The sequence below is a fragment of the Psammomys obesus genome, unplaced genomic scaffold, assembly GCF_907164565.1.
Source record: "Psammomys obesus unplaced genomic scaffold, mPsaObe1.curated_primary_1811, whole genome shotgun sequence".
In the NCBI taxonomy this organism is placed as follows: domain Eukaryota; kingdom Metazoa; phylum Chordata; class Mammalia; order Rodentia; family Muridae; genus Psammomys; species Psammomys obesus.
Genome location: NW_026596064.1, coordinates 6,624,475 through 6,649,054, shown reverse-complemented (window position 1 = coordinate 6,649,054; position 24,580 = coordinate 6,624,475). Strand labels below are relative to the sequence as shown.

The 24,580-nt window shown below is 38.1% G+C and overlaps 1 protein-coding gene across 3 annotated transcripts in view; it reads right to left on the bottom strand.

Annotated features, from left to right (window-relative positions):
- Window positions 1-24,580, bottom strand: part of Il1rap (interleukin 1 receptor accessory protein) — a 130,754-nt gene that overhangs the window by 25,422 nt on the left and 80,752 nt on the right. For all 3 annotated transcript variants that reach the window (XM_055625036.1, XM_055625037.1, XM_055625038.1), the window contains exons 3-6: window positions 16,348-16,633; window positions 13,118-13,304; window positions 4,313-4,478; window positions 1,781-1,852 (exon numbers count right to left, since the gene is read on the bottom strand). In XM_055625036.1, the coding sequence (XP_055481011.1) occupies window positions 1,781-1,852; window positions 4,313-4,478; window positions 13,118-13,304; window positions 16,348-16,633 (711 nt within the window). The remainder of the gene's footprint in view (window positions 1-1,780; window positions 1,853-4,312; window positions 4,479-13,117; window positions 13,305-16,347; window positions 16,634-24,580) is intronic.

The following is a 24,580-nucleotide window of genomic DNA, read 5'->3' as shown; positions in this document are numbered from 1 at the left end:
TAGGTTTCAGAAAAGAAACTTCTAGGTTAGATTCGGACTGCTTCCTCCAAGTTCTGAGCTTAAACTGTGCTGTATTATCCGTGACAGGGTCTTTGAGAGGCTATCAAGGACATCGGCAATAGCCTATATTGTTGGGGAGTTTTCTAGACTCTCTGGCCCAACACTTGAAAGGAGATATCTCATGCCTGACACTGGAGTGTTTGTTAAATAGACTATGTTTTTGGGGGAAGAGAATTTTTATCCAATTGGTGTAACTATAATTATATATATATATATATATATATATATTATATATATTATATATATATATTATGTATATATATATATGTATATATATACATACATTATATATATACATATATATGTATGTATATATATATATAATGTATGAATACATATGTGGGTATATATTGTAATTCTAAGTAAACATAAAATAGCATAATTCTCTACACCCTTTAAAACATCCTTAATGTTATGTATTCCTTCACCTTCCCTCTCCTTCTGTGTTGCCGCCTCCCTCCTTCCCAAGCAAGTTTTCCTTACAGTAGGTATTTATTCTTAATCAAACAGCATGAAGTCTTCTTAAAAATTAATGTTCTACAGAGGCAAAAGCTAAATTTTCTACACATCAAAAAGTATTTGTAGGTCAAGTTGTTAGTAAGAACTAAGTAATGATTTGACCTGGGTGGAAATGTCACACCAGCCTGCTGAGAATAATTCTGCTCTATGCTTGTATTCTTGGTTCACTATTGCCTGGACTCTGAAGACACTTCTAATTATCTTGGATTTGACATTACACTAGATCTTCCATTTCGATGCATGCCTTCTCTAACTTCTCCCTACTACAGACTTTGAAATCATTGTTTCACCGAAGAAGATAAACTCAACAAGAGCTCAGGAATGCTTTTGATGTGTGGCAATGACAAAAAGATGAAACATACTTGTGTGGCTGACAGATCTTTACCTCGGCAATGGCAAGAATGTTCAAATTACTACACAAAGCCCATATTAACTCCAGGAAAAGCAGTCCATCTGAGGTTAGCCAAGCCTCTTAACATCTCCTGTACTCTTTACAAGACAAATCATATTGGAAAACTCAAGAGAACATTTCCATTTTGGTAATCCACTCACACAATCTCTGGCTCTATAACCTTCAGTCCACACAAACAACTGTTCCGTATTTCTCACTAAGTCTCGAAAGGTTTTACTGTATAGAAAATGATATAAAAGCATTAGAATTTTCTATGATGTCCTACTCTAGTGTAGGAGGCTTTCAGTCAAAAGAACAAAAGATATCTCTTATTTGATAACTTATGAATGATTTCTTCCTAGAATAAAAAGTTAAGAAAACTTATAGAAAACCCAGGGAGGCATGACAACTATTTGACAGAGTTCTGAATACAGCATTCATGGATCTGTTTTTTCCCATGATACTCTCAGTACTGACTCTTTTATGCTCCGAAGAGGAAGCAATGCTTAGAAGCTGTCTTGTGCTATTATTACAGCCCAGGCAAACCAAATCCCTGAGTAAAGTCAAACAATAATCACAGAGGAAGACAAAGAATAGAGAATAAAGGCCCTGACACTAAGAAAGAAGTTAGAATTCCCAAGCTGCCTTGAGAATGATGGAGTAGCCAATTCTCAAATGCTGTGGCTTTTAATCATATTTCACTTTAAATCTGTGCATTTCCTTACAATCAAACTTTACTATCTTACACTAACCTACGTTTTACTTCTTGTAATTAAGAGACTGTAACCAGAACTCAGAACCTATAATTACCTGGTTCTTTCTCATACACAACATGGTCGTTTGGAGAATAGATCCGGGGCGGTAATGCATCTTTTGGCGAGCCTATGATAAGAATGCAAAAGGGGGGATGTTAAACCATTTAGGCTTATGCAAAACTCTGCGGCAAACTTGTTCAACTTCCTGGCATGGTTTGTCAATTCTTGAGAAGGCCCACAGTCTAATATATACTCAATTCCTGGACTTCACTCATTGAAAATAAACAAAATGTGATGTCATGGGAAATATTCATCACTATTACTTATTCCTAACACAGAACTCATGAGAGCCCTTTAATTTCCTGAGTGCTGTGGGTGGCATAAGCATCTTTCATCTTAGTGCCCTGTTACTTACTGTTAGTCCCCAGGTCCTGAGCAAAGAACATGCAAGTCCCTTAGACTCCCTAAAGATAGAGTTGTCAATCTGTGGGGTCTGTGCTAACTTCAGGTAGTCAGCATCAAAATGAATTAAGCTATACGAAACAGATGGTTTCTCAAAGAACTGAAAAACTACTGGTGTGGAAAAATCTTACATTTCATGACAGAAGTGTTGTGAGTGCAGGAAAACAGTTTTTCTTTGCAAATATATATATATATATATATATATATATATATATATATATATATATACTTATTGAATCTCTTGTATTTTTTCAGGTGGGTAGATTGTTTTATCAGTGCTGTTGATTTCCGGTGTTCGTGTGACTTAAGACTTCTCTTGCCATATTGGAAATAAATCCTTTCATCTCTTATTCTTTTTTTTTATTATTATTCCTCTTTTAATTTCCAAGCTACTTTTACCACAAGTATTTGACACATGGAAGTACCTGTTTTCAATTTGTAAACCATGCTTATTATTTGTGCTTATCATCTAATTATCTCTTCCCCAAATGTTCAGAATGTCTAGTATGGGACCTGGATAATATTAAGTGAATGTTTCGCTATGTGGAAAAATTTCACACCTCTACATATGTCTGACTAATTGATCTTGGGTTACTAGCCAAATGTCCATGCATCGAAATGCTGATGTCTTCATGGTCTATACGTGTACATTAAAGTAACCTTGAAAGAACTTGGCAGTGTAGTGTTTTCTTAATTTTTTGTTTATTTTTATTTTATGGATATGAATGTTTTGCCTGCTTGAATGCTTGTGCATCACATGCGTGAAGGTCATAAAACAGTGTCAGCTCGCTTGGGTTCTCTAGAAGAGAAGACAGTGATCTTAACCACTGAGCCATATCTCTGGACCCAGTATAGTATTTAGGGGTGTGGATGTAAAGACTGACCAGGATCTCACTCAGTGTTCTCCATATATTAATCATATGTACATGAGTATATTTCATTTTTAAAACTAATTTTTCTATAAAATCTAAATATGGTAAATAAAATTCACCTCATTGTTAGAAATGAATTAAATAAGATATACTAAAGCATCCTTTAGTGAAGTTTAATAAATACATAATATGTTAAAGCTTTAAAAAGAGAACTTGTACCATGTGAAAGTTGGTTAAAACTGACATCATCACCCTGTACCTGTCAATTTTTATTTCTATAAGTCGATGACCAAGAACACATGTTCTTACCTTTGCAAATACAAATAAAGTATATGTATATGCAAATAAATTATATACAAATTCCGATGTTAATATAATCTTATATAATTTCTAAAACACACTCAGCTTCCTCATTTGTTTGTCTTCTTTTTCTTGTGAATTAGTTCACAACACAGCATCATTCCAAATAGTAAGCAAAGAAATATGATTACAGAATTGGTTGGTTTAGATTTTGTTTGTGTTGTGTTAAAAGCTTATAATTTTTCTTTTTCCTTTTGTTTTTGGTAATAATTTATATAGAATCTGATGGCAGTCACTAAAGAAAATACCTCAGGCAGTGTTTGTGATTTACAATCCTTCCACAAACTCATTTTTAAATTAATTAATTATTTCTATTGATTAAATCATTTATTAACATCCTGATGGCAACACCCCTTCCCTCCTCTTCTCCCAGTTCTACATCTCATCTCACCTGTCCCTATCCACCACTCTTCCCCTTCTCCTCAGAAAAGGAGAGAAAGGGCTCTCTTGGATCTTGCAGCTCCTCTACGTGGTGTTCCCATCTAGTAAAAGATGGGGTATGGAGAAATATATTCTAATCCACCCAAGTATACCCAAACCTGTTAAACACAGCCCACCATCCTCTCTCTTTCTCCCTCTGTCTTGCTATGCAGCTAAGACTGAGGCCTTCATCAAAGTCATATGACTAGCAGATGGCACTGGTAGAATGTGGCCTCCCATCTACCCAGCTGTGTTCACATTTCCCGGCATGATCATCGTTCATGTTCATTCACATACGCAGGAAGTCAACCAACAGCGACTGAGTGCTTACTGCATACATGGACCTGCTTACAGGCTCTAGGGACAGTGCCATGAATACATTCTGTGTTTGGAACATTCATAAGTACGCATAATAAACTATCAAGAACCCAAACAGAATCAGTGCCCCTGTGTGAACAACAAGCCATGCTTACCTACCACCTTTACACTCACAGTCCGGGTCAGGTGAAAGAGGCGTCCGTTGTCAGGATACGTGACAACACACGTGTAATTCCCATTATTTGAAACCAATGGGATGAAAAAGCTCAAGTTCATGCCTTCCGGTAACACGTTATGAAAATCCACTACTTCAGTGCAACCCTAGGGAGGAAAAGTGGTTCACTGTTTATGTACGCACGTACACACGTAACAAACGTAAAAAGAGGTTTTGTTTTTAACATCTCATTTTGCACAGAACATCCAAGAATCTATACTACACTATCTATGCTACAGATAGTTGAGTATCTGGACAACTTTGTGTGTAAGTAAGAGAAACTAAAATTCTAATTCAAAATCAAAATTAAAATCAAGCTTCCTGTCTCAGGTACAGTTTTCAAATGCTTGGAATCCCTTCTTGATAATAAAACAAGATTAATGTTTTGCAGCCAGGACTAAGAAAATATGAACTCTTATATTTATAGTTATGAGCCTAGCCTTTCATGACAGAGCCATCTTTCCAGAGGGAAGGGGGGGAGGACCTCCCTTTTCAGTGGACTGGGAGAGGGACACAGGTGGAAAAGAGGGAGGGTGGGACTGGGAGGAGAGGTGGGAGGGAGATACAGGGGCATTCAAAGTGAGTGAGCTGTAATTAATAAAAATAATTTAAAAATATGAACAACTGAAAGCCCTGCTTTAGGAAACCACCATGTGGTGTTTTCTGCAGCTCCTCATTGAATTCTGTTAATTTAGGACTCTGGCCACTCTGTTATACCTGGATCCAGTTTTGACATCAAATTTTGCCATTCTTGGCCATTCTAATGAATTTCTCCATTAGTCATTTTCAAATGACACTTTTTTGTTCTTCTCTTACTTCATTGCACTTTTCTCAAAAAAGGATTTAGTACAAGCCACTTTTAATCTGTCTCCACAAAATGTGTGAGCCTTACAAAGACTCAAGAAGTTATTTCTGCTTCTAACTCATATTTCCATATAATTCAGCCGATGTTTAAAATATAAAACTGGACTGTCTCAACCAAAATAATAACCATAGTCCTGTTTATACCTTAGTCTCTGCTATATGATTTTATTTTAGCAAAGAGTCAATAATCATACGTGAAAAAAATCAACTTTTAATATTTGCTTTTCAAATTTGTTTGGTTTTGCTTTTAAAAATTAATAATTTGTGAGTGACAAAAATGTTTCATTACTTTTAAGGACTTGAGGTCTTTAAGTTTCTGGGCATTTATTGCTGACTTGTATTTTCAATATCTTGTATGTCACATATTTAAAATTAAAGTCCTGGATGCCTAAGGTTTTTTGTTGTTGTTGCTGTTGTTCTTGTTGTTTACTTCAATTCCTGGCAGGCGTATTTTGAAAGATGACATTTACCCTAAGAAACATATTTTGTAAGACTCTGTTGCAGGAAATACAGGAAGTGATACTGGTTCGTGTAAGGCATTTTCTCAATCAATTTCTTCTGCTGGGTAAGCAGCCCTTTGGGGCACCTGTCACATCAGCACCACACGGTTACCACAAAGAAGGAAGTCATAAAGGCCGACACCTTATAATCAATTCATGTTAGATGTGGTTTTGACTGAGTTGAATATGTCTCTAGAACTCTATTTGACTGGAAGGCACACTTCATTTGAACAGCAGTGAGATAGCATTCCTTCGTTTGTTGACTTAGCTGTTCTTAAGTACCCGTGAAGCAAACAGATCAGGCCGGATGTGCTCTAGTTTTACTGATGGAAAAAGAAATGAGGTAGATGAAGAGACATCCTAGACAGCACAGGATAGAGCTAAAACCCTTTTTCAGATGCTACAATTAAGGTTTCTTGATAGGATCAGAACTAAAGATGACAAATTCGCTCAAGAGCTGTGGTTATAAAAATTATGTGCCATAACCTGTATCTATGCTGTGCCCTCGCATCTATGCCATACCTCTGCACATATGCCAAACTCTGCATCTATGCCATACTCAAAGCCAAATCCAGTGCTAATATTTTGATGTGCCTAGTCTCTTCAGTTGGAGGTAAACTGAAAAGCATAGTTTTCAGCACAAAAGAGCAGATATTTTTTTACTTTAATTTGTCCAAAGCATCTTGGAGACTATAATGGAATCTGCCTCAGTGTTCTTAGGCCCATAGCATTTTACGAATGGAAAGGAAAGACCTGTTTTACGTTCTAAACATGTGCAGTGTGGTATGTTAGCACGCTGCTGTATTACAAATGCACATTAATTTTAGCCCGTAGTATCAAGTTAGATCTTTTTTTTTATACAAATCACTCCAACTCTACATTCTTCAATAGGTGTCCCAAAGACAGATTTTTTTTTCATAGAAAATAAACTATTCCTGAAATAATCTTCATAACGGCTTCAGAGTCACTTGTTTGGAATGCAAAAGAAAACTGACATGAACAAAGATTTTGGTCGTCAAAGAAGAGAAAACGGGTTTTCAAAAATAAGAAGCTAGTTAGTGCTAAGTGAACTTCATCAGTGGAGCAAACACTTGTGTGACCGGCGAACAGCCCTTCTAACTGGTCCATCAGTTCCTCATTCTGCATGAAGAAGAACTGTCAACCGCATAACGGTTGCTATGGAAACCAACCACAACACGTTGCAAGGAACAGTGCATGAAATGGCTTTGGGATCCTGGAGAGGAAATACTTATCCGAGGATGTGAAGGCTGCATGGTGGATGATGTCACAATGAAGTAAGGGGTGGCTTTCATTAGAGGAGTCTATCATACAGCAGGAACTGTGTGGAGATAAGACTGGAAAAGACATGTTTGGGTATGTTTTCTTTTCCATAAGTATTAAGCCTAGTGGAAAATTGTTATAAATGCAAAGGAAGGAAGCATACTGGAACCAAGAAGCATATAATGAGGATAAAATAGTGAGCCTTTAGGAAAAAAGAAGTCTTACACAAGAGGGAAGGTTTGTGTTTTATTGTTAATTCTAATTTGCTGGAGAAAAAAAACCTATTACAACCATTTTGGGTCAAATTTGAAGCAAACTTTATTAAATATTAAGTACTGGCCAAGAGATGGGCTTTGGTCAGGACCACTCCCTGGAATTTCCCAACAGATGGCCCTGAGTCACTTTGCAGGGGCTTTTAAGGACAAAAACTCATAAGCCATTATACTTTCTCACAAGACTTTGTTATTTTCCAAGAACTTCAGTTCCCAAAATTGCCTGGTTCTTGGGCAAGTGGGGCTTACAGGCTTACAGGAGCTTACAGGTTAATTTTTAATCCTTAAAATAATATGGAAAACATCAGCAGCAAATGAAGTTAAATAAAGACACCTACAGAACTCTCCGGGCCCAGGGAAAGCAAAGAACACAATTGAATTCTTGCAGTATTTTTTTTCCTGCTTTTTACTGTTTACATTGCTTTATCAGAATGTCAGTTTTCCTACTGTGTTCCTTTTTTTTTTCCTGTGTAGTTAACTCTGTTAGGCCAGTGAAGGGTGAATGAGTACAGAGTCTACAGGGCCAGCAATTGGGCCAATATTTGGCATATTGACTTCAATATATTCATGTTACATGGCCAAAAATATGTATGAAAGCAGCACAGATACATGACACAGTGTTGGGGGCTCATAGTTTATTTGTGGTAATAAGCATGTGGACTACTATTTCACTGGGATAGGCATCACAGGGGAAAATGGGAATGAAAATATAGAGTTTAAACTGCAATGTCTGAAGCGTTAGGGATACCTATGGAACCATGAATCTATGAAAATGTCGGCATGAAGTACACTGTATTTTGTTGAATTCTATAAAAAGTTTTATAAGCCAGTCATTTCCAATAAAGAGAATTCAGTCTTTCAATGTTTATAAATATTTACAATGTCCCTTCTATGTTATGCCAGGCAATGTTAAGAGCTAGACACATAATAATAAAAAATGAGATGGTATACATTTTCATGAAGTTTTACAACCCAGTCTAAATCCATTATTCAATCAATTCTTAAGTGCAATGCAGATTGGCTTAGTCTTGTGCTGTATGATTGACGTTGAAGAGAAAGAGAAAGATGAAGAAAGAGAGAAAGACTGCATACTTAGCACAGAACAAAGCAATACAATCACTAAAGAGACAAAGATGAGCTATGAATTAGGTTTCCTCATGGTACACAGTGGATGATTCATTTGACCTGATTTAGCTTCAAGGTTTCAAAGATATCAATTTAATTTGGTTTTCAGTTTAAACAATAAATTTTGAGTCTCCAGGAGCCTGAAAACCATATGCAACATGCTGTGTATGTACCCTTGCACAGAATTCTAAGTGTGCAGGTCTCAGAGATAATAATAGCAGCTAACTTCATGCCAAAGGTTGGAAATCACTCAATATAGATCATTAAGAAAAGGAAGAAATGAAGAACCAATAAAACTAATCAGTGCAATCTTTTAGTAACACAAAGTCTATCACACAGGAATTGGATTAACTTCCTGTGAGTATGTGCCATGCCTAAAGAAGTTTGGCATGGCCAGATTTTACAAATGTTCTTTCCTGCAGTTATGTCTTAGGTAGAATTTTTATTGCTGTTATAAAGCACCATGACCATAAACAACTTGGACAGGAAAGGGTTTATTTCATCTTACAATTCTCAAGTCACACTCCATTGCTGAATGAAGTCAGGGCAGGAATTCAAAATGGGAAGGAACGTGGAGAGAGGAGCTGAAACGGAGGCCATGGAGAACCACTGTTTACTGGATTGTTCGGCCTGCTCTTTAATACAGCCCAGAACCACCTGCCAAGGGCACTGCTCACAGTGAGTTGTCCCATCCCACATCAATCATCAATCAAGAAAAATTCATACAGGCTTGCCTACAGGCCAATCTTGGGTGGGTATTTTCTTAATGGAGGGTCTCTATTCTCAAATACTCAAGCCTACGTCAAGTTGACATAAAGACTCAGTAGCACAGGGGATTTTAACAGAAATAAAAGGTAATAATATTTAAAATATTACTTAAATAATATTTAAACAGTGTCTTATCAGTTGTGATTTATTTTATCTTGAATTTTGGAGGAGTTTAGGGAAGGAATATATTACATGGAAAAAAACTTTTTCAATTAAAAGAATTGAAGTGGAGGTACTGTGCCAAAGTTAATCACAGTGAGCATAAAGATGTTCAGCTTTCTGCAAACTGTTATCTGGACTCACATCCATCCTGCTATATGACAGAGGAGGCTCTTTGTCATTATCATAACTCTAATGTACAGAACACCCGACAAAATGATTCCCCCCGTCTCAGGGAAGAGGGGAAATTGCCCTCCCTTCCACAAGTTTCTATAGGATAAAATTTGAAAGAACAGCAAGGCAAGGTGGCATGAAAACATGGTTCTACAATAAAATCTAACACTAGTGGTAATAAAACAGCAGTAAGGAAATCACACCTCTGAATTTACTGTATGCTTTGGTGGTATCGATGTGGTAAACCAATACTCTCTCACTTACGTGCACACTGCATTCCAGAAGTTCTTGACTAGCCAGCTATTTGGAATTCAGTAAATCACTTAAACAGCATAGTATGCTTGCCAGGTGAAGAGTTACAAAATCTGCCTCATTTGAGAAACATTTACTGAGCAATTCATGACAGGATTGTTGAAGTCTTGAATTAGGGAGGCCTTCCAATAAAGAAGACAGGATGACAGAGTGGGAAATGACATGGAGAGGAATGCTCAGTCTTGTTCCCTTTTCTCCACACTTCTGAAATATAAACACTTGGTGTTCTGTTCCTTTAGCATCAGTCCCTCAGAATCCTGTCCATGTGCTTATACCTACAGTTTGCTAAGTCCCACCATCCAGTTCATAAACCAAAAATGTCCAATGATTGTCTTTTCCTTTATGATGCCCTGAGATCTAAAAGTAGGGACTAGATCACTCTCTCTACATCACTGTTAGGCAGGATAGACTATAGAATCACGAAGAACTGGCCTTAAGTCCCAGGCATATCCATCTGCAGCTTGACTGTTGAATACATTCAGAATTTAATGCCAAAGATAGTATTCTTGAAGTTGCATCTTGGCTTCTAGCCTGGTTGTACTTTGTAAATTTCCCAACAGCATTGCACCTAGATTGTTGTTATAGCTTTATCATTGAAAAAAAAAAAAGTGTTCCATAAAAGCTGACATGTTAAAATGTGGTTGCCAGGTAACAGGTTTAGCTCACAAGAACTCTCAAGTTCTTCAATACATGTATCCACTGATGAATTCCTCAGGAGCTGTCTCTGCTTGAAGGAAGTTGGTCACTGGGAGCTGGCATTTCAGGACTATCTTTTGTCCCTGGCCCCTTCTGTCTGTCGCTCTACTACCTGGGTGGCATGGTAAGCAGCTCTCCACTAGCCTGCCTTTTAGCATGTTGTTCCTGCTTTGCCATACACTTAAGAGCAAGAAAGTTGATAAAACATGAACTCAAACCACTCAAACTATAAACCAAAATTAAAACCTTCCTCCTTTACGTGGCCTAGTTGAGAAATTTTGTCATAGCCTTAGAAATGTTGAGTAACACAGTTCTGAACTACAAAATGAGGGAAATAGGACATTGTACTTCCTATGTGTGTTGGGAGAATAAAGTACAGTAGCCCATTTGGGATTGACCCTGTACTTTAAGCCTCCATTTTCTAAAGATGGTTTCCACCTTTTTGAGTTTGGTGGGCACCAGATATAGTAGCAGAATACTTAGCATACTAAGCAATGACATTACTAAAGTGGAAGGCATTAATGTCCTCCTCCTACTTTCAGTTGAACATTCTTCAACTTGCAGGTGATAGTGAAACAGATTATAATCATGTAACTTTTCATCTTCAAAGATGTATTTCTATTATTACAGAGGACCCCATTTCTAAAATCAAGTTACAGCGTTCGACTCACAAGGAAATGCTTAGATGCTTGGGGATGACTGCAGAAGGCAGAAAACAAAAATGTCAGTATTCTCATCAAACAATAGGAAAATGTACCCAGCCAAGACCTCAATCTTGCTTCCAAGGTATCAGAATTCTTAAGATCAAAGGTGGTAGTCAATTAGTCAGAGGCAGAGAAATGAACCATAAAAACATGACAGTGAAACACACATTAGTAGAAGCTTTGTCATAGAAGATAGGATTGTTGAGTTCTAGTTGTCTTCTCTTTGAAAACAGGTAGTTCGTATTGTGTGTGTGTGTGTGTGTATAAAATGTTTGTATGTGTATGTGTTTATATGCATGCATATTTATATGTGTATATGTGTGTGTGTGTGCATATACAGGCTTGTACATGTGGGGGGGAGGTGCACTTGCCTGTGTGCCAATCTCTTGTTGTTTGTTGAAACAGGTTTGCATTGAATGCACAGCCCACTTTTTTCTTAGACTGTTTATCCTGTGAGAATACAGTATCTGCTGGTCCTCCTGTGTTTACAGATGTGCAAAACACAAATGGCACTGTATATGGATGTTAGCAATTCAAACACAAGTCCCCACTTAGCTGTTTCTCTTTACTCATGTTTATCACTGTGGTCATCTACATACTGTGAGGAGTCCGCATCAACAACCATTATATAAAAGTTATTTTTTTTCTCAATCTCTTAAGTCTTAATCTCTTAACTCGTCCCATCCACTCTCTTCTGTTCTTCTTTCTTGTCTCCCTCACTCAATATGTCCATTTCTCCTTTTTCTTGGTAGTTATTTTAGCAGACCACAAAACATATGCAAAACCTGGTACAATCATATGAATTAGCCACTGAGTCATTTCAAAGTATGTATCATTGTAAGCACCAGTAAGGCCAGGAATATAATATTGTGAATCACCCCTGCAATCCTTCCACACAGCCCTTGTCAATCACACCTCCTTCAGTATTCCCCACCCAAGTAGACACTATATAAGCTCTCCAAAATGTTGTCTCAATTTCTGTTATAATTTTATCATGTATGCATAGGGCCACCCTTGGATATATGTATTCATTCTCCTTTTAAACAGCCTAACATGTTTTCTTTAAATCTGTACTTCTCCCTTGTATATAACAGGAGAAGCTTGCACATGAAGACTACTCATATGGTTTTCATTTTGCTGACGTCACACTCATGATGTGGTTCCGGGCCTTCCTATGCTCTCTGGATCTCTTGTAGACAGCTGCTACTTGCCGAAGGTTTAACCCCTTTGCAAAACTAGAGATAGCATTGCTCTCACATAGGAAGAAATACTTCTATTGTGTATCATTTTGTGATGCTGGTGGTAACTGATGCTTAATGCTTGGACCCCTCATATGGAGTCTGACATGAAGTGTGCTTGAGTTTTCCACCTGTCCTTCACGGAGACTTCATGAGATTCAGTCTGTGCTGTCACATGTAACACCTTCCGGCATTCACATTTTTAACAAAACACTTTCGAGATCCTCCGATGTGGTGGAGAGACCACAGATGGATGTTGCCCACCAACGAGGGCAATCAACAAAGTACACAGAAAGGAGAAATTACAGTCCTGACTCATCAAGGGGCTGAGATTCATGCTGCACATGAGTCAGCACCTCCTGACTTCCCAAAGCCGCCAGTGGAAGTGGGAAGCATTTCTCAAAATGTGTCCATTGGGAGTTGACAGAAATTAGGTAGTGAGTTCTGGGACTTGAGAAACAGCAGGCTGAGGCAAAGCAACCCACACACCTCTTCTTAAAACAGAACAAAGCAAGGAAGTGGCAAACATTTGTACAAAGATAATAATGAAGAAATCAAAAGGTCCAAGGAGAAAAGTATCCATGTTACCATTTAACTAATAGATATTTATTCATTTCTCTTTAAAAAAAAATAATTTGTTCTCGTTTTCTTACCTTATACCAAGTGACGGTTGGTTTGACACTGGAGGGAAAGTATCCATCTACGTTTGGACACTGGATCTTATGAATGCCATGTTCGATGTACAGTCTATGCACGGGGAGCCTCATGGGAGAATTGAAGCAGCTGTCCTTCTGAACAACTTCCAGGGGAAAAGCAACTTTGCTGCAGTATGTTGTGTTCCTGGAAATATAAGCACACAGTGAGCAGGGAGGCGCATCTGCATTTTGATTTAATATAGCAGAGACTTCTTTATACATGTGAATCCATTTGAATATTAAGTAACTTACTGAGATATTTTTTATACCAATTAGATCTGCACACTAAAAAGCAAACAGAAATATCTTCTCTTAATGTACTGAAATATTTATATTCTACACATGACCTTAAATGTGCATTTAAAGTGTTCAATTAGAACATTCTCAGCAGTAGTATTTTTACTAAGGCAAAAGTAAGGATGGCATGTTTAAGGGTGCAACCAACTTTTGAAAGTAAAAAGTTTCTAGGATGTTAGCTTCTGACCTGTAAGTTTTGAAATTTTTGTTATTGTTGTGGTGGTGGTTTTACACGATCAGAATTTTAGAAAGGGAAAATAGAGCCAGTACATAACCCAGTATGTCCATCCAGTGTTATCTCTGACAGGAAAACATGGAAATTAATTAGAAAGCAAGCAAAACAGGTCACAAAGAAAGCTATGATATAGTTTTCAAAATTGTTGAGTGTATCTACAGGCAAATGTGAAAGGCAAAAACAGGCACAGAAACATCTTACAGTTGGTAGAAAAGTGTGCACTAGGATTTGTCTAGACTGAACCACATCTCTGTCAAGCTCTTCTCTACCACACCTTATCCTGCACTCCTACACTGGGTCTCCTATACAGTGAGCACCTTGGACATGCCTTCATTAAATATGCAATAATTCAATATACTATATGAGTATATTATAGCCATTGTCAATAATCTTGGTAAGATGGAACATTGCCCTTTGAATACGAGAGTATGAGCAAAAAAATATAGGAAAATGGTCTGACTCCAGAGCCTTAGACATACCCAAACTTGTCTAGTAGTTTGAATGAGAATGCCCCCTGAAACCATTAAATACCTGGCTCCAGGTGGTAGAACCATGTAGGTAGGACTAAAAGGGGTGACCTTGTTGGAGGAGGTGTACCACTGGGGGTGAACTCTGAGGCTTCAAAAACCCATGCCCTTCTCAGGTAGCTTTCTCAATCTAGTGGTTATCTTCCTTATACCCCCATGGCTGCTGTCATGCTCTCTACCTTGATGGTCATGGATCCTCGGTAACCACAAGCCCCAAATTAAATGCTTTTGTTTATAAGTTGCCTTTTCTATTTGTCTTACCGCAGCAATAGGACAGAGGTTAGCAGGAAAGAGTGACAGGCCTGATCGTGCTGTTCTATGGAAGAATGTGGAATCCTTTGGGACTCCGGGCTAGGAAGGCTGTTGAATGCTGTAAGCAGGGCTTAAGGGGCCACTCTAGTCAGAGCTGAGAATGCAGATAATGGAAGAGTACTATAGGTTCTGCATGACTGCATGCACAGCAGAGACATCAGCAGCACTAGGTTCTGGGCAAAGTCAATAGAAACAGGTAATACACCCTTCCCAGGGATTTGCTGATGCTCACCCGGAGAATGTTAAGGGATTAACAATTGTTAAAGATAAAAAGGAGCTTGAAGAACATGTATCCTGCTCTTCCATAGTATAGGTATGGATGCTAAAGCTCCAGCTTTGTACACAGCCTGCCTTAGTTCACCAGCTAAGCAGTAGCAGAGGTATTGTTCTTCTGTCTCTCACCAATACAGTCTGTTTGATGCCGCCACTTACAGCATTTTTTGGACACAGAGAGTAAGAACATGAGCATTTCATGCTCACTGAAAGCCCATGTGTGAGTCTAGAGTTTATTCCAATAAAATTATTATCGGATGACCTCAAAGGAGGCTTCACAGGCTACGGGATTCTTCAAAGACCCAATGATTCCAGACTGTCCTATAATGGAACGGAGAACATTTCCACGTAATAAAATTGCATATGACTATCAAAACTTTGTCTTAACTCTCTGCCAAAGAAGAGTTAACATCCATGAGAGAGAAAGAAAACAGGCTCACTAATTATTAGAGAATGAACTGTGTTGATAGCCACTGTTAATTTAAATGTTGAGTTTTTAGCTCAACCTCAGGAGGACTGGATTATACTTGGAATTAGGGCCTATAAAGATATAATTAAGGCAAATGAGGTCCTATGCGTGGCCCTTCATCCAATACTGCTACTTCATTATAAGTAGGAGATAAGACATGGATCCTGGAAAATGAAGAGACGGTGAGAAGATGGACATAAATAAGGCAAGCACTGGGAAAGAAACCCACCCTGTTATCTCAGACTTGTAGCCTCCAACTGATACCAATATTCCTATTAAACAAGAACTTGTATCAAATGAAAAAAAAATACATGCTATATATGACTTAAGAAAAAATTGTGGATTGTTAGCAAAAAGGGAATGTGAGAGCTAAGTTCAATTGTGATTTTTTTTTGGAGGGATTTAAGTATTCTAAAAAATTTTTGAAGCAAAAATCTGCATTGATGTGTAGGAAAAAAATGGACATTGTTGTGCCACTAACTATAAAAGGCACATAGATGTCTTAAGAACAAAGATGGTTTTGGAAAACTTTGGTTAGCTGCTTTAAGTTGCAGTTTTGGATTTCCAGGGGCATGGTATATACTTGCTGCTGAGCAGAATTCTGGTTGAAAATTTAAAGGCACTGTGATGACTATATTGATGCATCCCAAATAGTCTTTCTTCTATAAACATGCCCTGAATGTGATATCTCTGCCAGGTACTTGAATGAAAAGCCAAGCATAACAGATATGAATAGGCTCTTCCTTGTTCAGTTTCCTGGGAAATGATGCCTCCAGGCAAGGCAAATACGTAGGCAGGATACAGGGCCATGAAAAGAAGCCAATAAACTCAACCTCAACTTCAGGGGACATTGCTATATATCACTTCTTTAAAGGAACCACCCATGAAGAATATTCTCAAAGACAAAACCTTTCTGCACATCACCTTCTTCCCATGTCAGCTGGGCCACTGAGGTAAGGCTTAACCCATCTAAAAGTGTCCTTCCCTTGATCAGTTTTCACGACATAGTCATTATTTAAACAGTACCCTGGGGACTACAAGGGCAAGAGAAAGCCGAAGCAGAGAAGCAGCCCACCTCAACATGCAGGTGTAATTGCCTGTGTCGTTGAGGAGGGTGGGCCGGAACCAGAGCACATCTTTCTCCTTGCTGATGCGATTCTCTGGGAGGCGGAAGTTAATGGGCTCTTCCAGGTCCCGGTCTTGCCTGGTCCAGTACCAGATCAGGGTGAGGCCTGAGGAATGGGCAGTGCTGTAGTTGTACTTCAGGAAGTGTTCAAAGAGAGGACATTTGATGCGAGCTGGCTCATCTTCAAACACTTGGATTTGTCTCATGGTATCTAGTCCCCAGTCATCACAGCGTTCTGGAAAAGCAAAAAGAAAGGGCTGATGAGCCATTTTACAGGACACCCCAGAACACTGACTCCTTGATACTGTTCTGACCTTGATACTGTTCTAGGAGCCTCTTTCTCCAGTCATCTTCCATAATCTCTCTCTGCTAACTATACATAATAATCTTATTACTCCATTTGTTTATAATTTTGTGTTTTAACTTTTGGTGACAGCTCTCGGTTTCTTGGTACTATGGAATCCTTCAAGGAATAGAGAGTGATTCTCTTTAAAAGAACACATGGCTTTATTAAACCACAGAAATAGAAAGGTCTTCATGATGAAATCATAACTGGAAGCCAATTCTTGTCTGCATAGAGAGAAGACTCCCAGCTCTTACCAGGTCTCTTGTTTGTGGAGTCAGATCTGTACTTTGCAACAGAAATATAATGCGAACCACAACCCAATGTAAGATATCCACTTGCCGCATTAAGAAGACAAAATGAAGCAAAGGAATTAATGGGAATATAATATTTTGTTAACAGATAAGTTCAATAAACCAAAAATATTAATGGTCTTTTATACATTTACATTTTGTGTAGTCCATCTCTGAACTTCAGTGTATTTTACAGGAGTATTGGAGGTGTATAACTCCAAACTGTGCGGTCTATGAACCTCAAGGAATTACAACACTGTGCAAATGGAACTGCAGAACTTAGGAGGAAAAATCTGCTAGTGCTCCAATGATAGGAAAAAAAAGCTGCTAATGGTGTTTACAATTTATTTTTATAATGAAAAGTAATCACTGGTATAGTCAGAAAAAAAGAAAGATGTAATAATTACTTTTTCCCCTATAAGAGATATCAGCATGGTCCAATACTAAAGGTACCCAGAATACAGAAAGGATTCCTAGGGTGATAAGAGTACTATAAAAACCAGTGAAAGCATCATACAACACTTTTATTTATTCCTTGTACTAATAGTCATATATAAATATATACATAATATGTAAATACATATGTATATAACATGTATATGATACAATATGTACAAATATAAAATGCATACAAAATTCAAATTTGGTATAAGCTTCTTTACATTCCAATTTATATCTAAAACTTTGCATTTAATTCATAATAAATGGAAAGCAAGTTTTTTTTTTAAATCATAGTGTAACTAACAATATTTTAAAATAAATGATGAGCAAGAATATAAAAAAACCTTGAAGTCTGAATGAGAATGCCCACCATAGGTTCATATGTTTGAATACCTGGTCTCACTGGTTTAACTATTTGGGAAAGATTAGCAAGTGTGACCTTGTAAGAAAGGTGTGTCACTGAGGGCAGGCTTTGAGGTTTGAAAAGACTCATACCAATCTCAGTTTATTCTCTGCTTCTTGAGTTTCTCCTCCTGCCTTGAGTTTTCTCTGACAGCATGAACTCTAATTCTCTGAAACCACAGCCCAAGTAAACACTTTCTTTTAAAAGTTGCCTTGGTCATGGTGCTTTAGAAATACAAATTGAAAAGTAACAGACAGAGCTCTATAATGAAAAACTCTAAAATCGTAAGGAAACCCAGGTACTCAAAAAGTAGACAGAGGAAGATCTGGGAATTTGAGGCCAGCCCAGTCTACACAGAAAATTCCAGACCAGCCAGAGCTACATTGGGAGATTCTGTCTAAAAAAGAAATCCAGGAAGACAGAATAACATGGAAATATCTCCCTTGTTCATTTATTCAAAGAATCAATGTCATGCCTTTTTCACTAAAAACCATTTATACGGTCAATTCAATATATATCAAAATCCCAGTAATGTCAACGGAAATAGAAAAAATTTCAAAAGTGATGTAGACGCACAAAAGACCCTAGATGTCCACAGAAATTCTAAGCAAAAGAATAAAGCTGGAGGAATCACCACACTTGATTTCAAGTTATACTACAGAGCCATGGTGAGAAAAAAAACTGACATAAAAACAGACACAATAACGATATAGAAGCCCACACAATTAGTACCACCTGATTTTTTGGTAAAGATGCCAAAAATACAAACTGGAAAAAAGATGTCATCTTTAACCATCAGTGCTGGGATAACTGGACATTGACATGTAGAAGAATGAAACTAATTCCTTCTCTCATACCCTTTACTAAAATCAACTCCAGAGAACTGTAGTGTAAGACCTGAAACTCCGAAGCTGCTAGTGGATAAGCAGGGAGTGCATGTTAAGACAGACATAAGGAAGGGCTTTCTAATTAGGACTCTGATCACTCAGGAAATAAGAGTAGCAACTGAAAAATAAATGTCATGAAATTAAATAGCAAAGGGAACTGCTGACTGAGTGGAGAGGCACCCACAGAATGGGAGAAGAGCATCAATACACCCAACATAACGTCAGTGTCTGGAGTAGACAAAGAGCCCCAAAACTAAAACGTCAAGAAAATGTAAGAAGTGGGAAATAGTAAGAGCTGCAGGGGATGGGAACTCCACAAGGAGAGCAACAGAACAAGATAATTTGAACACAGGGAACTTTCCAGAAAATCATACTCCAACCAAGGACTATTCGTGGAGATGACCTGGAACCCCTGCACAGGTGTAGCCCATGGCAGTTCAGTGTCCAAGTGGGTTACATAGTAATGGGAAGAGGGACTGCCTCTGACATAATCTGATTGGCCTGCTCGTTGATCACTTCCCCCTGAGGGGGGAGCAGCCTTACCAGGCCACAGTAGAGGACAATGCAGCCACTTTTGATGAGAACTGATAGACTAAGATCAGAAAGAAGAGGAGAACCTCCCCTATCAGTGGACTTGGGGAGTGGCATGCATGCAGAAAGGGGAGGGAGGGTGGGATCGGCAGGGGAGGAGGGAGGGGCTTATGGGGGGATACAAAATGAATAAAGTGTAATTAATAAAAAATTAAAAAAAGAAAACAAACAACTCAATAAAAAATGCACTATAGAACTTATGAAAGGGGTTCTCCAAAATACAAATGGCTAATAAACACTTTCAGAAGATGGTCAACATCATCAAACATGTATACGCAATTTAAGATTCTGTCTCACCAAGTTAGAATGACTATGACAAAAATGACGACAAATTCTGTTGGGGATGCAGGGATAGAGGAAGTCGTATGTGCTTTGGTGTGAGTCTTAGCTAACCATGGAAATCACTATGATCATTTTTCGCAAAGCTACAAATAGGACTATTATATGACCTAGCTATACCTACGTTGGCCTTACATCCAAAGGATTTGATATCTTATTACAGCTATAGCGGCTATCCATGTTCAATGTTGAGTACTATTTGTTCACTCTATTAATAATGTGGAGGAAATGGAATAAGCCTAGATGTCCATATCTAATGAAAATGTGACATATACATATATGTATATATGTGTGTGTATATATATATATATATATATATATATATATATATATATATATACACACACACACACACACACACACACTGGAATTGTATTCAGCTATAAAGAAAAATTAAATTATGTAGAAAAATGGATGGAACTGAAAAACTCATGCTAAGTGAGGTAATCCAGGCCTAGAAAGACAAATTCCATATGTGAATCCACATGTGGATTCATAAGTAAATCTGCTCTTAAAATTTGTAATTTTTGTGTTCCATTTGGAGTATTTGTAGAGGTCTGTAAGCTGTAAACGGTCTATGAAAGGCAGAGAGTGAAGAGACCAAGGAGAGGGGGAAGAGAATAGCATGCATGTGATGGCAAAGAGGATAAAGGGTATTGAGAGTTTAAGGCCTAAGCAGGAGTAGGAACAGAGCGATGAGGAAAAAGCAGGTCAGATGTGGAGTAATCAGAACTAACCACGTTTGGAAACGCTTTATGGAAATCCATCATTTTTTGAGCTAATTAGAAGCATAATGTAACAGCAACATCAAAACCAGGAGTTTCAACAGAGATTCCCTACATGGGTAAATAATGTTTCCTCCAGAAGAAATGTTTTAAATGGAAGTCTCAGTGCCTGAGGTGCAATACCTTCCTACAAGTTATTGATCAGGGAGGCCACAGAGGCCTCTTAAACAACATAGGCTACTGCTATTTTCTTGGTTGCCCACCATAACTAGATGAAATGACATTATTGATGAACATACCACAGTTTGGTCCCAAAATACACAAATCAAGCTGGAACTGACCAGGAAACTTCCTCTACGCTGGCAAACTCCTACAGTGTAGAAATGGGCTGGGCAGTCCACTGGAGGAGAACAAAATCATCAGTGGTCTTACTCAGTGGTAGACTCTGCCTGATAGAATACTGATCTGTCCAGCAAGATACATCTATTCATAAAATAGCGGCATGTATGTTATGAGGGTAACCAACTGCCTTCTGATTAGATTTTAGGCCTGTAACATAGCAAAGAATTCATGCCTTGTACTGTAAACCTACTTGATCAAAATCCCATGGCTGGGGAGGTCATAGACCTTGTTGGGGCCTGACTTACTACTGCTGTTTTTCAAAGTGTGTACATGCTCTCTAATTGCCTTCTAAATATTTATGTTTATAGCCATATACGAGTGCTGCTTTCAATGTGGTCAGAAAGGCTTAGGTTTTGTGTTTCGTTGTGTTGTTTTGTTTCGTGTTCTTTTTCTGTTTCTTGGGTTTTGTTTTGTTTTTTGTTTGCAGTGGACAGCAGTCAACGCAGAGCCTCAAAAACAGTCAAAGTACTAGGAAAGATGATGACTGTGTGTTCGGTCCTTCCTATACCCAACACTCAGAGAACAGAACAGTAGAGGGGGCTGAGAGAACACAAGAGCCAGAGAGTGCTTCGAAATGCCATCCTCTGGACCTGACTCGGCTGTTGCACTCATGAACTCATGAACAAGAGCAGTGGTTACCCACACAAGACATGTACAGCATCAAGCCAATAACATTCCAGCATGGCCTGGAAGGGCTCATGATGTCCCGCCCCTAGGTAAGGAGCTATTGGCAGTTGATGGCTGCTAGCAGAGGAACAGTGGTCACTTGTAGGTGGTTCCACATACTAGAGAATGCCTGACACCCATGTACATTTGATCATCACTATTTAAACTCATTGTATTAGAAAAAAGAAGACATGATGGTCGAAGGAGGACATGTTAAGAGTCTTGGAAGAGAGGAGTAAGGGTGGAAATGATCAAGACATTTTATACATGAAAAAATCAATAAAACGTTAATTTAATAATATCATCACTTTCATTTTATTTTTAACACATTCCACTTTTAATTACAAGTAATGGAATGATGTAGCATGTACAGACTAAAGTTGTAATTACATAGTAAGCTTTTGATTCTTAAATGTTTTATTAATTCCTTAAGAATTTCATATAATCTTTTTTATTAAGTTTTTATTATTTTATATTAATGACAGTTTATTTACTTTGTATCCCAGCTGTAACCCACTACCTCATTCCCTCCCAATCCTACCCTCCCTCCCTCGTGTCCTCCCTGCCCCTCTCTAAGTCCACTGGTAGGGGAGGTCCTCTTCCCCTTCCATCTTATCTTAGCTTATCAGGTCTCTTCAGGACTGGCTGCATTGTCCTCCTCTGTGGCCTAGCAAAGCCGCTCCTCCCTCGGGGCAGGGGGCAGTGGTCAAAGAGCCAGCCACTGAGCTCATGTCAGAGACAGCCCCTGTTCCCCTTACTAGGGTATTCACTTGGATACTGAGCTGCCACAGGTTCCATCCATGCATGGATATAACCTGCAGGGGTTTTAGGTTATATCCATGCATAGTCCTTGGTTGGAGAATCAGTCTCAGAAAAGACCCCTGTGCCCAGATATATTTGGTACTTGTGGAGCTCATATTCTCTCCAGATCTTACTAACTCCCCCTTCTTTCATATGATTCACTGCACTCTGCCCAAGGTTTGGTTATGAGTCTCAGCATCTGCTTTGATACACTGGTAGGTAGTCTTTCAGAGGTCCTCTATGGTAGGTTCCTGTCCTATTACTTGTTTTCTCCAACTTCCAATGTCCATCCCATTTGTCCTTCTAAGTGATGATTAATCATCTTAACCTGGGTACTCCTTCTTGTTTAGCTTCCTTAAGTGTACAGATTTTAGTATGTTTATCCTATCTTATAGGTCTAGTATCCACTACTCAGCAATTAAAAACAAGGAAAGCATGAAATTTGCAGGCAAATGGTGGGATCTAGAAAAGATCCTCCTGAGTGAGGTATCCCAGAAGCATATAATGTCTTTTGATCATGTTCATCCTCCTCCAAAATACTTCCCACTTCCTCCCCTACCTCCCTATCCACCCAACTTCAAGTTTTCTCTCTCACTTCCTCTCTCTAACCACATTTGTTTTTCTTTCAGAAATTATATTAATTATTATATCCTCACATTAATTGAATGTTACTGCTTTATAGCGCTTAAAATGTTTTCATTATGACATCTACATGTATAATTTATTCAAAGTGTGAAATATATTTTTCTTCTGGAATGATTAATTAGGATTACAATATATTCCATTTGAATAATACATTATCCATTTTATAAACAATTGTTAAATATAAAGTTTTAATTAACTCATGTATTTTAGAAACACTTTATTTATTTCATATGTAAGAGTATTTATTTCATATGTAAGAGTGTCTTGTCTGTGTGTTAAACAAATTCAAAACATACATTTGTGGTGCCCTCAGAGGACAGAAGAGAGGACTGGATTCCTTGGAACTGCAATTATAGAAAGCTGTGAGACACCATGTGGGTGCTGGGAGCTGAACCTGGGTCCTCTGGAAGAGCTGCACCATCTCAGCAACCCCCAAATCCTATCTCATAAATTAAACTGTCTATTTCTGAATAAGAAGGGTGGGTAGCAGCTGGCAGCTACCATTTATATGTCACCACTTAGGACTTTTTTCTCCACTAGAAATCAAAGGTTACACATATTTTAAATGCCTTCTTTGATATGCTTTTATCTATCTTAAAATAAAAATTATTTTTAATCATCATTTGACAACTCTCAGAGTCAAAACCAGTCTATATTCTTTTTCTACTCTGCATCATGACCTTCTGCAATGGAAGCTAGGATTGCTTCCATTGAGAACAATGTTTCCATTCCTCTTGAATCTGGGCTAATGGTGATTTACTGCCTTGTAGAGATAAGGCAGCCAAAGACCTCACAACGTACAACTTTTTTATTTTCCTGGAATCCTCTTACTACTATATTAATAAATCTGGCTTACCTTGGAGTTGAAATGCTCAACAATGTGTGTACACATGGGCCACATCCAAAAGAACAGCTGTCTGTCCAAAGCTCAAACCTACAACTGCCTGGAGCCAGGTGAGAGTAACTGCATCAGGCAATCTACAGAGTCATGAACAATGCACAGCAGCATGTATAAGAGTTAAGGGAAAGTCTTGTCATTAAAGTTCAGGGTTATTGTACAACCTGCCTGAACCAGGAACTAACAGGCAACAGAGCTATGTCAACAACTACTTCACAAAATCCAAGGGTTGCATCTTTTTATCTAGGAAGAAAGGGAAATATTTGACTTCTAAACAGGTCTCCGGGAAATTAGATACAATACCTTCCAAGACTCAATAACGAGTAACTTTTAATCCTCTTTCGTTAATTTTGTTTTCTGTATTCAACATGCAGGAAGAACTGAAAAGTTCAAAGGCTGTTTATATCAGTATGCATTTGCGATAACTGTATAATATTATTTCTATAAAATATATATCCACACTCATTAACTGCATTTCCATTAGTGCTGTGAAGTTGCAGAATAAGTTTGTTTACTTTACAGAAAATTTACAAGAACAGCTTGTCTCATAAACTGAACATTTTAATATGTGAGTGAAGTTTCATTGCCTTTTCAAGCTCCACTAAAACAACAAAAATAATATTGTTTCCAAAACATGATCCAAAGTAACAACAAGAATAAGAGAAATGACCAGGTCAATACTAAAGGGACCCATTTAGCAGATTTAAAAAGACAAAACCTAAGCCAGCAAGGAAGTGTTGGAGAACAA